The sequence below is a fragment of the Oratosquilla oratoria genome, chromosome 9 (genome assembly GCF_046742065.1).
Source record: "Oratosquilla oratoria isolate Oo_2021 chromosome 9, ASM4674206v1, whole genome shotgun sequence".
Classification (NCBI taxonomy): Eukaryota; Metazoa; Arthropoda; class Malacostraca; order Stomatopoda; family Squillidae; genus Oratosquilla; species Oratosquilla oratoria.
In genome coordinates this window covers 43807722-43822613 of record NC_134785.1, presented here as the reverse complement: position 1 = coordinate 43822613, position 14892 = coordinate 43807722, and the positions used below count along the sequence as shown (strand labels likewise).

The 14892-nt window shown below is 38.9% G+C and overlaps 1 protein-coding gene across 1 annotated transcript in view; it reads left to right on the top strand.

The window, feature by feature from the left end:
• Positions 1-974: 974 nt before the first annotated feature.
• Positions 975-14892, top strand: part of LOC143027928 (beta-1,3-galactosyltransferase 1-like) — a 30652-nt gene continuing 16734 nt past the window's right edge. Inside the window, exons 1-2 of the mRNA XM_076189575.1 lie at positions 975-1354; positions 14678-14811. Coding sequence (XP_076045690.1) covers positions 1333-1354; positions 14678-14811 — 156 coding nt within the window. The 5' untranslated portion in view covers positions 975-1332. The remainder of the gene's footprint in view (positions 1355-14677; positions 14812-14892) is intronic.

The window sequence follows — 14892 nt, the reverse complement described above, 5'->3', positions numbered from 1 at the left end:
AACTCGAGAGCTGCGAAATTTGAAATTTGAAGATCTGGAAGGCTCTTTTTTTTATACAATGAAAATAAATTCAAGTCGGGCCGTTTTCTCGGTTCAGGCAGGGACTTTTTTCCCTAATATTATTTATACAAGACCCAAAAAAAAGGACATAAGAACGCCCTGCACAGTGGAAGATTGGTGCAAAAGGACAAAAAATCTGATTTACTAGATCTTGGAAATGCATTGGCAAGGGTTCCCCAATCATCAAACGATTGATTGATTCTGAGATCTGATAGATTGATTATAATATTACGGTTAACCTTTGCTTTTCAAGCTTCACCACCTGGTGGAAATTTATAGTCTGATTTAATTAATGATAACACCAATTCGTTCAGAATGTGGTGAACTTTCGTTTTCGTTTCGTACTTGAAACCAGGGTTGATGGTTTCAATATGGCAGTATGGGTTCTGAACTTGCTATCAAAAGTGCGCTCGTATGGCCCACTCAATATAGAGCAGTATAACCCCTTCACCATGATAACCTGGCGACGAAGCCTTCCATATTTTAGTTAATAGTAGATTATCTTATTTGGTTCAGGGGTCAAACTCGGGACAAGATAGTGTCGATCAGTTGAACATTATTACTTTTTTCATGTCTGACACTCCTAAGTTGAATGAAACTGTTTAACATTAATCAGAAAAAACAACAACATTTGTTCAGGTTTACCATATTGAAAGGTTGACTTTGTAAATGCAGTCGAATAATGTGTAGTACACATTTCACAAATGTTCACATCGGGTTCGCGCTTCTAAACAAAAATTCCAAGCAGTTTCTTTAGTTTTATCAGGTACCTCAGGTAAGCAACTGGTGTATATATATTCATTTTCATGTACCTATACTAGTGTATTGCAGCACACGTTGAAACACATTTGCAAAATGATGAATGCGAGGCGGCATGACGTGGTGTGAAATGATCAGCTGGAGCCATCGGTGGCGTAGTCCAGTAAGGCAGGTCCCGCTGTTAGCAGCAGACATGGCTGACCTTCGTGGCAATCGGTACATAGTCCCACATCTATAGTGATCAATTGTATATATAATTAACATGGATAATTCAAGTGCTACATTGCGAGAAGTGGCCTCTCTCAAGATAGGCTAAATTAGATTCACCTTTGATAAGTATTCTGTGGTATCAATGATGTCAAGTAAGAGACATTTGTGCTGTACTTGATTAGTTTCTGTATGCGAGTATTGGTTGATGCCAAGTGTCGTACTAACATGAAAACTTTACGGGACAGAAACTTGGAGTGCGCCAGGAAATTGTATGATAATTATACTGATTGGCTACGCTGAGCCATGAAAATCAACAATGTTATGGGTAAGTTGAAAATTAGTGTGCACATAATTATAGGGAATACAAGCTACATGAACATACAGACAATATTGTATATTAGCAGAAAAACCCGTCGTTAACCGGGTTTCGAAAGGAAAGAACGAATTTTCAACAACTCAGATAATTTTAATAACTAAATAGTACTTTGATATAACTTGAATTCTTATGCAAGTAATTAACAATAATTAAGTTTTGGAGGTGATATCAGAATAACCCTTCCGATGAGTTACTTTCAAAACTGAAAATTTGGGAATATTTCTCGTGACTCTTATTCTATGGTTCAAATTTAATCGAAATTGGAAATATAAGAATTTTGATGGGGGTTGTACCCCTCCACGCCCACTTGCCCATTTATAGTTCAAATTTAACAAATTTTAAAGTGTATGAATTTTCACAGGGGCTCCTGCACTCCCTCTTACGAAAATTGAAATCAACCCTTATATACTCCATGCAGCTCATCCTCATGGTTAGAATCTAAAATCCAGTCTTCATGAAACTCCATAGAATGGTGCCGGATCTTGTAAAAAAGCCTAAAATATGGGGCTTACGCACCTCGATCAGGGCGATTATCTGAATAAGTTGAAATCTTGGGAATCTTGTTCAATTGGTGTCTAATATCCATGGTCCAAATTGAGTGAAAATCGGAAATATGTATATTTCCATGAGGCTATGCCACCTTTACGCCCCTCAAAATAAAACTAAACATACCCGCCCTTATGCTTAGATCTTATGTTCCATATTTCATAAAGATCGGATCAACATTTTTTGAGTCTGTGGGTAACACACCAACACACAGACAATGACTATCATATAATAATAATAATTGTTTTTGTTATTATTATTTTGTTTTGATTTATTAGCACTTGGAGAGATGAAAAGTTTGAAAGATGAAAACACCTGTGTGTTTTGTAACTTTTTGTACACGTACGTTTATACCGTGCGTACTTACATACATGTATACATGTTTGCACACATACACGCATACATACGTACGTCCATATATACATGTACAAATACGTATAAACATACGCTCATGTATACACACATACACGCATACATACGTACGTCCATATATACATGTACAAATACGTATAATCATACGAGGTCTAAAAGTGAATAAAAAGAAAATAGAAGTGATGGTAATGTAAAAAAAAATAAGAATGTCCAAGGGTAAGAATTCAAATAGAAGGAAGAATATTGACACAGGTGGACCATTTCACTTACTAGGAAGCATGTTAACTTGGGATGGGAAAAGCGACGATGAGATAAAGAGAAGGATAGCCTTAACGAAAAACAATTTCAACAAAATTAAACAGTAACTAACAATAAAATAAACATAAGAACAAGTAAAATATTTGTAAAATGTTACACTTGGTCAGTATTATTACATGGACCATCGGTTAAACAGATGCAGGACAGGATAAGAGTAGAAATGTGGATTTGGAGAAGGATGCTGAAAATTTCATGGACAGATTTTAAAACAAACGAAGAAATACTGTAGCAAATAGGAACACAGAGGGAAATGATAACAATTATCAGGAAAAGACAGTTACACTTTGAAGGACACGTCATGAGAAAACAACAACGTGCCTAATGGAAAAAAAAATAGAAGGAAAGAGGGCAAGAAGAAGACAACGCAGAAAATATGTAGGCGGGTTAAGGACATCTGTAGTAGAAGAAATAACAAGTGCCATCTTGTTAAAAGAGGAGCCATGTGCAGACAGGAATGGAGCTCCATGGTGCCCAACGTCCAAGTTGATACGGCACCCCGGTAAGGTAAAGTAATTGGCGCGACTCAATTATGCGAGTTCGAGAATGGATTTACGCTTTGGACTTCATCTCTCCATTTATCGAATTTTTACAAATAGGTAATAATTAATTAATAGATACAACGGAAATAAGCTTACATGCTTTTTTGTGTTATCTTTGGCAATTGTAATTGTTATTTCGAACTGTTCTTTTCATTATCTGCACTTCATGTATATTGATTCAATGCCAAATAAACTTGTTACAATTATTTATCTATAACTAATAGGTAATAAATAGAATTAAGAAGTAAACAATTAATAAATCAACAAATAAAACAAAGTTCATAGGTAAACAATTGAATGTGCGTTCGAGAAAGAATGGATATTCACTATGCACCTCCTCTCTCCATTTATCGTAATCCTACTAATAGTTGATAACGAAATGATTATTAGGTAATAACTAGAATGAAGAAGTAAGCGGTAAATGAATAAAAAAATAAAACAGTGAATAAAATGAACAACCAAATAAATAACTGGATATCAATCAATCAATCAATCAAATCAGCCATCCTGAGTCCACTATTGAACAAAGGCCTCCTTCATAGCATTCCATGATTCACACGACCGCGCCATCCTCTGCCACATACTCCTGCAAACTTCTCAATCTCGTCTCTCCACCTTCTGTCTGGTCTCCCTCTTCCACGCTTCCCATCTCGCAGCGTCCACTCAGTAACACACTTGCTCCATCGCTCATCAGTCGTTCGCACTAACCTGCCCAATTCCACTTCCTCTCTTTACTGCTTCCACAATATCTTTCATTCTAGTCTGCTCTCTCACCCAACTTGATCTCTTTCGGTCTCTCAGCGTTATTCCCATCACTGATCTCTCCATTCTCCTCTGTGCTGTCCTTAGTTTTGTTTCCATTGCCTTCGTTAGTTTCCAAGTCTCACACCCTTAGATTATTGCTGGTAGAATGCATTGATTGTAAACTTTACGTTTCAAACATAAAGGTAGAGAGCCTCTCAGGATCTTATTATACTTACCAAACACCTTCCAATCAATTGTAATGCGTCTTTTTATTTCATTATCAAGATCTTTCGTCACTTTCACCATCTGGCCTAAATAATTATACTCTTCAACTTCCTCAAGACTCTCATCATCAATTACAATCTCTTTACTTTGAACTTTCGTGTTGAACATTACTTTGGTTTTACTTTTATTCATTTTAAACCTACTTTGACATTTTCCTTGTTTAGATCACTCAGCATATCTTGCAAGTCTTCTGCTCTTTCTGAAACAGGGCTGTGGAGTCGGAACACAAAACCTCCGACTCCGGCTCCGACTCCTCTATTTTTGGCACCACCGACTCCGACTCCGACTCCTCTTCATGTAATTAACTGATTATGGCTTACATATTTTATAAAGCCTATACAACACACGCTCCAATCTTGAGTAGACATATCATTATAACTTGTTTATATCAAAGATTAAAGATATATGTTATAGTGTGGCTTTCCTATGTTTGACCTCTTGATTAATACTTTATAACTGAAGTAGAGATAACATTTTTGAAAGAATATTGAAGAAAATTAAGTAAAAAAAGATTCTATGATGTTGCAAATAAGTGATAACTGATAAGTACATTCTATGATGTTGCAAATAAGTGATAAGTACATTTCAAAAACAAAAATACTGTACTTTATAACAAAAGTTGAAATATAACCTTTGTAAAGGATATACAAACTTGATAATAAGAAATATATGTAAGACTTTTTTACATACATAGTTTTGCAAATACAAAAAAAAAAAAAAAAACTACATACTGGTATTGCTATGCGATTATTGCGATGGACATTACTCTGGTTCTGGAACCGATCTTATCGATACGAGTACAATACAAGATACAGCTGAGCATGTTTGAAACGTGATTTTTTCAGCTTTAGATATCCTTATTTCAATAATTCAATGTTAAAAAGTATAGAGGGGGAAAAAGAAGGGGAAAGGAGAGAAGAGATAGTATTATTGCGTTAGTCTACAGTTGAAATCATAATTATCCTACTGTTTGGCAACACAGCAGCGGGAGAAACCACCAAACTGATGGAGTGATGGAAACGATGCATATGGAACTTGACAGGAATATTACAGCTCAGGTGACTGTGTGTCAACAGGTGTAAAATGGAGGTGTTTATTTAATTTATTCAAGTAATACTTTGGATGTTTATTGGTCTATGTATAAATTTGAAAGCCAGCGTTGCACAAGGACGTTTTGGGGGTTTAGTGGAATGACCACGAAGACAAGAAGATGAGATTTATTACATCATATAGAATTATGTTTTTTCATATAATCTACTTATAAGGAGTGCACTGCATAACTCTATAGACTAAACGAAGGCCTTATAAAGTGTAAATTTAACTGGAGTCGGAGTCGGTATATTTTTACCGACTCCGACTCCGACTCCAGTGACACCGTAATTGCTTCCGACTCCGACTCCACAGCCCTGCTCTGAAATAAGAATAATATCATCCGCAAATCTTAGGTGGTTCAAATATTCGCCATTATTCTTTAATCCTTTCTTTTCCCAACTCAATCTTCTGAAAATATCTTCCAAGCAAGCTGTAAAAAGTTTCGGTGAAATTGTATCACCTTGCCATACTCCTTTCTCGATTTTGATCTTTTCTGTATCTTTATGTAGTCGAATTATAGCGGTACCTTCCGCATAAATCTTTTCTAAAACTTTTACGATCTGTTCGTTTGTACCCTGCTTGCGTAGCGAGTTTAGTATTGCTATTTGTTCTACTGAGTCAAAGGCCTTCTCGTAATCTACAAAAGCTAAATACAGAGGTATATTGTATTCTGTCGTTTTCTTGGTTAGTTGGTTCATCGCCTGCAAATGGTCTAGGGTCGAATATCCGCTCCTAAAGCCAGCCTGTTCTCTCGGTTTACATCTAAAACTTGACTTAGTCTATTTGTAAGGACCTTGGAGAATACTTTATATACATTTGATAGCAAGCTAATCGGTCGATAGTTACTAATGTCCTTCTGGTCTCCTTTTTTATGAAGCAAAATCACTATAGCATTGCACCACGATTCAGGAACGCTTTCTTGACGTAAGCACTGGGTGTACAACTCAGCTAATCTAATATGAACTAATTTTCCTGCGTCTTTCAACAGATCTATCGATATACCATCTTCCCCAGGTGCTTTTCCTTGTTTCATAGTTTTTAGAGCAGATTCTACTTCCTTTGTAATCTCTGGTACACTACTAACGTCTACACATGAATTTACTGATTCAACTATAGTCTTCGACGAGTAAAGATCTTGTTAAAATTCTTCTACTCTTTTTACCATTTTCTCTCAACATTTAATTATTTCTCCATTTCTATCTTTCAAACATATCATTTGCTGTCTTTCTAAAGCATGTTTGCGTTCGGTCACTTTAATACTTTTACCCTTCCGAATAGTTTCCTCTATTTCATCCATGTTTCTCTTTCTTTTCTCTAATCTCTGCCTTTTGTTGATAAGCTTGTTTAGTTCTACTCTTTCTATTTCGTTTCTCCTGATTTTAATCTGCATGGTCCTTCTTCCTTTAATCAGGTCATTTGTAGCTTGGGAGTATTTATTTTCTCTAATGTTTTTTTGTACTTCCTATTTTCTCTGCCGATTCCCTAATGATATTCACTAAATTCAAATTCATATCTTCCACGGTGTCCTCATTAGTTCTTAGAGCTTCGAATCTATTTTTGATTTCTAACTGAAATTTCTTATTATTATCCTTAACCTTTGCAAGGCTTATTTTCTTTCTTAAAATTTGTTTATTTCTCTCGGCTCTGAAACTGAATTTAGCTGTGCAACTTACCATTCTATGGTCACTGCCTATGTTGATTTTATTTATCATGGTAACATTGTTAACGCTTTTGCTCTCATCTCCTAATATGAAGTCTATTTCGTTCTTTGTTTTTCCATTTGGATTTCTCCACGTCCATTTACGACCTACACGCTTTTGGAATAAAGTGTTCATTATCCTCATGTTGTAGTTCTCTGCAAAATTTACTAACGTTTCGCCTCTGTCCTTTCTTTCACCTACTCCAAACTTACCTATGCACGTCTCATCGCCCATCTTCTTCCCCACTTTGGTATTAAAGTCGCCTATTACCAACGTGTACTTAGATTTTTCTTTATCCATCACCTGACTTAAATCATCATAGAACGACTCAATTTCATCGTCTGAACTCTGTGAAGTTGGTGCATAAACCTGAACTATTTTTAGAGTTAACCTTTTACACAGCCTAATCACAATCCAAGCTACCCTGTCTGACAAACTACTGAGTTTGACTACGTTACCAGCAACCTCTCGGTTTATCAAGAATCTACTCCACTAGATCTTTCTTTGTCCTTACCTCTATAGTAGAACAGGTGGTGACCATCTTGTAATTGTATCAGCTTTTCTTCCGCTCTTCGGACTTCGCTCAGTCCTACGATGTCCCACTTGATGTTGTCTAGTTCTTCCATTAAACTCTCCAGCCTGTGATCTTCTGAGAGACTTCTTACGTTGTAAATATAGATCTTCATTTTCTTCATGTTGTTTAATGTCCAAGACTTGGATCTGCCTGGACGGTGGCAATGCGGTTGGACCTTTAGGAGACGATGATCCAACAGGAACGCCCGGTTTTGTTTTGGTTGTGCTGTTCATATTGGCTATGAAGGGGGGTTGGCAGTAATCTCACCTCCGTGCCTACTGGTTTCTGGTGATATTTCTATGGTGTCACCTTATTATATTCGGTGAAGCCCTATATCACACACACACACACACATACACACACACACACACACACACACACACACACACACACACACACACACACACACACACACACACACACATATATATATATATATATATATATATATATATATAGACATACATATATATATATATATATATATATATATATATATATATATATATATATATATATATATATATATGTATATATATATACACATAATAGTCTGATTATCTTGAATTCTGCTTGCATGCTGTCAGATCCAACTGTCGGGCGCAACCTACACATTACGAGTATTGTTAATCTGTATTTTCTCAAACCATGTCATACTTTCTAGTAGTAGATTAAATTTCTTGGGCTGATTTAAGTCAGTCCAAAGACACCTTTGCCTAACCTCTTTGCACCTTTCTCTCCCATTTCCCTCTCCCTCCTCCTCCCCAAGACAACACACACACAGACACACACACACACACACACACACACACACACACACACACACACACACACACACACACACACACACACACACACACACACACACCATACAGATACATAAGTTCTTGGAATAACCTAGGTGATGATATATAACAAAATGGATACAGACATGGTATTTGAAAATACTTTTGATAAAGGGAATAAGAGACAGGATCCCTCGAGCATAGCTCCCTTCCTGTGTATGTATACTACAGTTAGGTGAATTCACATATAGGTAAATACATACGTAATCAAATGCAGTCACACACACACACACACACACACACACACACACACACACACACACACACACACACACACACACACACACACACACACACGCGCGCACACACACAAACATAGCCCGAGCGCGCTAGCCAGAATAAATTATATAAATTGTAAGCATCATGGAATGAGTCGTAAGATGATGATCTTACGCCTGTCACCCATGCACCCAGGTGCTGGAACAGTTGGCATTCATCGTTAACTGGTGGGGCTCGAACCAGGGACTTTGTTATCGCGAGACGGGAACGAAGCGGAATGAGCCACAGCCTTTCAGCGAGGCTAGAATACTGTTTTATTTTCCTTTATATTCTTATTAGGGCATTGGGAATGAGGGGAATGTCTGTTGAGGAAAGAAGGGAGAGAAAGAAGATAGGGGTGAATGGAGAACGGTTGTGTATGGATGATGCTGAGATGCATGAAAGGGGGTGGGTGGGGGATGGGGGGATGAGGAAGTATGTGTGAATGATATTTTGATGCAGCCCGAAGAGATTTCTCCCCGTCTCGTTTTCTGCGGGAGGGGACGGGGAGGGGAAGTCGCCGATTAAATGAAGCGGCCTTGCGGTGGATGTGCTGTGTCTTGCTGCACTGCTTCTGACCAAGGGCAGTGGGCGGGATGCAGGGATGACCCGTCATCCAGGAGGAGCCAGGAAAAGAGGGAGGGAAGGAGGGGTGGAGAACGGGAGTATGTTGGGGATGAAATGGATGGGAGTGGATTTATGACTGACTTTGGCTACCTGCCTTGTAAAGGAGAAAAAGCCCTTGGTATATGTATATTCTTATTCTTATTGTTATTATTATTATTTAAATTTATTACACGTCTTTATTGTTATTATTATCATCATTGATAATATTATGATTATTATCATTAGTATCGTTTTTATTATTATTATGAAACTCTAAAATCACTATCCCACTCCCACGAAGTGTTAAGTGAGAAATCCCTGATAAAGCAGGTCCTGTCAGTTGCAGTAAGCCGCGCTTTTCTCATTCCGATGTTTGGGTCGCCTTCCCGCCTGGCCAGGGCTGTCGGAAACTAACGCAAGAAGCACGAATTGGGCACCGGGAATCGAACTCACGACCACCAGCTCATGAGTTCGACATGGTATCCACTGGGCTACGCGCGGCGAATCAAGTAGAAAAGAAAAGATAAAAGGTGCAGGTAGAGAGATGATAATGGAAGAGAAGGCAGTAAGAGGAAGATGGGCAGAGTATTTTAGGGAGTTGCTAAATGTGAAGGAGGATAGGGAGGGAAAGGTAGTTGCACTGGGAAGCGCTAAGAAAATGACCGTGATGAGTGAGGGAAATGGAGGAGAAATAAAGAAAGATGAAGTGAAGGCAGTTGTTAACAGGTAAGACACCTGGATTGGATGGATGTCAAGCAGAATGTCTGAAAAAAAAGGAGGTACAGTAATGGTGGACTGGCTGGTGAGATTATTTAACGTTTGTTTAAAGGTCAACTGAGGTTTTCAAAGAGGTAGTGAATATTTGCTAGATGTATAGCTGAGTCACCTTTTGATAACATAATGCTAAAATAGGTCCTAATTATTACGCATTGTGATAAAAAGGCATATCAAAATATCGGTAGGAGATGATTTTGGGCTGTTTTCGTAAGGCTGTGACGTTAGCCTCGTTGTTTACATTCTGATACATCCATATGCGTGCACTATAAAATGCCGAGCTGCGCTGTCAACTTGATCAGTGATCTGTCATATTTCGTGTGTTAGCAAGGTTTTATCAAGTATTTAGTTCGAAAATGGTTTATTGTGTCGCCGCAAATTGCAACAGTGATTCGACGAAACATTCTGCTTCGGATGGACTTCATTTTCATTCTTTTCCGAAAGATCCTGTTCGCAAAAAGGACTGGATCATTCGGTGCAGACGGCACGAGTCATGGAAGCCTGGATTGAAAGCGAAACTCTGTTCGAAACATTTCGAAAAAAAGTACACTCGGGACCCTGGCCTTGCCGAGTCACTAGGAATTAGCATGAATCCCATTCTAAAAGAAGATGCAACACCGACAATTTTTGTCATCGACAAGACCCCAGGTTCGGCAAGCAAACGCCGTCGAAGGAGCACTGTCATTGAAAAAAGATAACTGGAGGTAGGTGTATCAGTTTGTATCACGTGTATATGTAGGCCTGTGTTATCTACGTCGTCACTGACAACCATTAACAAGCATGGTTAGGCTTGACTAACTGGAGATAGGTGTATCAGTTTGTATCACGTGTATATTGTAGGCCTGTGTTATGTACGCTGTCACTTACAATCATTAATAAACATGGTGAGGCTTGACTAACGATTTTTGGGCTAGGCCTAAGCAGATTAGGGGTACAAGCATGACATAGGCTTGCTAGGGTGATAGGCATGACCATGATGACAGGGGCTTCCTTAATAGCCCTACGACCACGTCTTGTCATTTGGAGTCAACCAAATTATTTTTTTTTTGTCAAAAAAGTGGAACCCCAGCAGGAGTTAAGCCTAATTATCCTGGACTAGGAGAAAGGAATTCGTACTGATATAGACTTAATGATTTTTTCAGCTGTTACAAAGTGCCTATTATGAATATTCACCTTCTGCAAGTACTACTGCCAGCGAAATTGAGATGGAATGTGAAAGTGACCATGGTGACAGTGCCAGGCATATGATTGATGGCTTCTCTTCCCCCACGGCAACCACTACCTATGGCAGATAATTTTATAGACATGTCTTCCTATCCCCTTCAGTCAAATGATTTCTCTATTCTCTTTGCGACATATGCCTGTTTATTGTAACTTATCACAGATAAAAACAATTTGTAATTCATGAATCCTTGAAACTTTTGCCCGTAAATATGAAGCTTGGCATCCAAATCCGATAAACCTTCACTCGATGTGAAATCACTTTCGTATCATTGGCCATGTCCAAGAATGTAAATAAACCTTACGTCATCAGTTGTCCTAGAGGTGGAAAATGTAACTACGACATTGAAAAGTTCGTCTGCTATCAGACACTTTTAAGATAATGCTATTTGGATAAAATGAAAACTATAATATACTAGAAACGTGCATTTTAGTGTTCTAACTTCTAAGTTATATTTTCACACATGAAGTAACAACAAATAAAGAAATCCAAAGCCTTCTCAGTTGACCTTTAAGAGAGGGTAGAGTGCCGGAGGCCTGGAGGAGTGCCTGTATAGTTCCACTTTACAAGGGAAAAGGGGACAAGTGTGATTATAGTAGCTTCAGAGGGATCAAGTTGTTAAGTGTAGTTGGGAAGGCTTATGGGAGGGTCTTGATTGAGAGGATTAGGAGAGGAACAGAGGGAGTAATTGGTGAGGAACAGTGTGGGTTAGGACAGGTAGAGGTTGCGTAGATCAGATTTTTGTGGTAAGACAGATATGTGAGAAAGCTGTAGGAAAAGGTAAGGATGTATTTTGGGCTTTCATGGATTTGGGAAAGGCTTATGACAGGGTAGACAGGAAGGCACTGTGGGAGGTACTGAATATATATGGGATAGGAGGAAGGCTGTTAAGAGCAGTCAAGAGTTTTTACGAGAGTAATAGAGCTTGTGTCAGGATTAGAATTGGAGAGAGTGAGTGGTTTGAGGTAAAGGTGGGACTTCGTCAGGGATGTGTTATGTCACCCTGGCTATTCAATTTATACATGGGTGGTGTGGTGCGAGAGGTAAATGCAAAGGTAGTGGGTCAGGGATTGGAGATTATTAAGGAAAATGGAGAAATGGGAGATAAACCAGTTGTTGTTTGCTGACGACACAACGCTTATAGCAGGATCAGAGAGGGGATTGAGGAAATTAGTGACAGAGTTTAGTAAGATGTGCAAAAGAAGGAAGTTGAAGATAAATGTAGGTAAATGTAAGGTGACGAGATGTACAAGGGGAGATAGTGGCAGCAAACTGGAAGTGAGCATTAAGAGAGACTGGAGGAAGTGGATAGTTTTAGATACTTATGTTTGAATGTGGCGAGAAAGGGAGGAGTGGAGGTGGAGGTAGAATGTAGATTGAGAGAAGCGAGTAAATGCCTTGGTGGATTAAAAAGTGTAATGAGAAATAGACATTTTGTGAATGGATGCTAATAGGAATGATTATGCCGACAACACTGTATGGGGCAGAAACATGGAACATAAGAGAGGAAGAGAGAAGGAGTTTGAATGTATTTGAGATGGGGTGTCTGAGAAGTATGATAGGGGTTACTATGCTGGATAGAGTGAGAAATGAGGAGGTGAGGAGGAGAACGGGGTTGTAAAGGGAGTTGGGAGATAGGGTTGATGAAAGAGTATTGGGTTGGTTTGGACACACATGGAAAGAATGATTGAAGAAATACTATTAAAAGGGGTGTGGAAGGCAGAGGTGGAAGGAGTGAACATGAGGGGACAACCTAGGATGAGATGGATGGATGGGGTAAAAGGGGCATTACGAAAGAAGGGAATGTCTGTTGAGGAAGGACGGGAGAGGACAGAAGCTAGGGCTGAATGGAGAATGGTTGTATATGGATGATGCTTTGATGCATGAGGAGGAGTGGGTGGGGGATGTGGGGTGAGGGAGTATGTATGAGAAATAAGTTGACGCAGCCCGAAGGGATTCCTCCCCGTCTTCTCCTTCTCTGTATGAGGGGACGGAGAGGGGGGGTCGCCGATTTAATGAAGCGGCCTTGCTGTAGATGTGCTGTGTCTTGCGACACTGCTTCTGACCCAGGGCAGTGGACAAGATGCAGGGATGACCCGTCATCCAGGAGGAGCTAAGGTAAGAGGGAAGGGGGTGGATGGGAGTGAAGTATGTTGGTGATGAAATGGGTGGGAGTGGATTTTATGCCTTTGCTTTTTGGCTATCTCCCTTGTAAAGGGGGAAAAGCTTTTATTATATGTATGTATATATAATTATCATTATCATTATTATTGTTATTATTATTATTATTATTATTATTATTATTGTTATTATTATTATTTATTATTATTATTATTATTATTATTATTATTATTATTACTATTATCATCATCATCATCATCATCATCATCATCATCATCATCATCATCATCATCATCATCATTATTATTATTATTATTATCATTATTATTATTATTATTATTATTATTATTATTATTATTATCATAATGATAATAATGATAATATTCTCATTTCAGTCCGAGATCTAGTACCTTTTTTTTTTATATATCTGATGTTGTCGCTCCGAGGGCTATTGCGGACTCGTCAATGGAGGTGGGCGGACTTTATACATAACTCATTTATTCCCTTCACGGTGACAAATGACCCAAATCATTTCGGCTGTCACCCATTTCCCCTTTCAGGCGTTGTCCAGATTTCCCTAGCTGAATAAAATCACCTGACGGCAGTTAGAATAGATATGATATATATATATATATATATATATATATATATATTATATATATATATATATATTTATATATATTTAACTCAAAAAAAGGAGTGTGGTGATTCATTTTTGCATCTTGTTTCTCGGACTAGAAACCCGCAACCCCACAGCGGATGGCAACGGTCCTCGGGTCTTCCTGTAGATCTCTGTGGTTAGAGATCTTTAGACTGCAGTCTGTGTTGAGTGAGACTTTGATCCCAGACTGTAGATTGAATGCCAGCCCATGGGGGCTGCACCTACAGATGGAGGTGAGGGTGTTGGTGGGACTCGAAGGCGACGAATGACGGGGAGATGTGTCTCTCCGACGTCTGTAAAACACACACACACACACACACACACACACACACACACACACACACACACACACACACACACACACACACACACACACACACACACACACACACACACACACACACACACACACACACACAAGGGAATTGAGTTGTGTGTGTGTGTGTGTGTTTGGTCTCAACATTACCTACAGACGAGCCCCTTTATGAACGTTGAGCTCTCATACGAGGGGGTAATACCTGCCGATCACGAGTACAACACGTGATCCAAGACCGTGGTGAGTCACCCATACGATTCAATTATTGATAGTTTGATCTGTTTTTCTCTCTTTTCCAGCCACCTTGCACCACCAGCGACTACACCACCTGCTCCAGTTGCTGGTGGCCCTTCTCCTCATCCTTGGCACCACCTGGACCTGCTTCGACCTCAGCCTGGTCATCCTCGACTCTCACGACCGGCTCTGCTTAAGCGTAAGGAAGAGAGAGAGAGAGAGAGTACAGAGACGGCGAGATATACGCACAAGCCATATATGTTTTTTCTTTTTCTTTCTT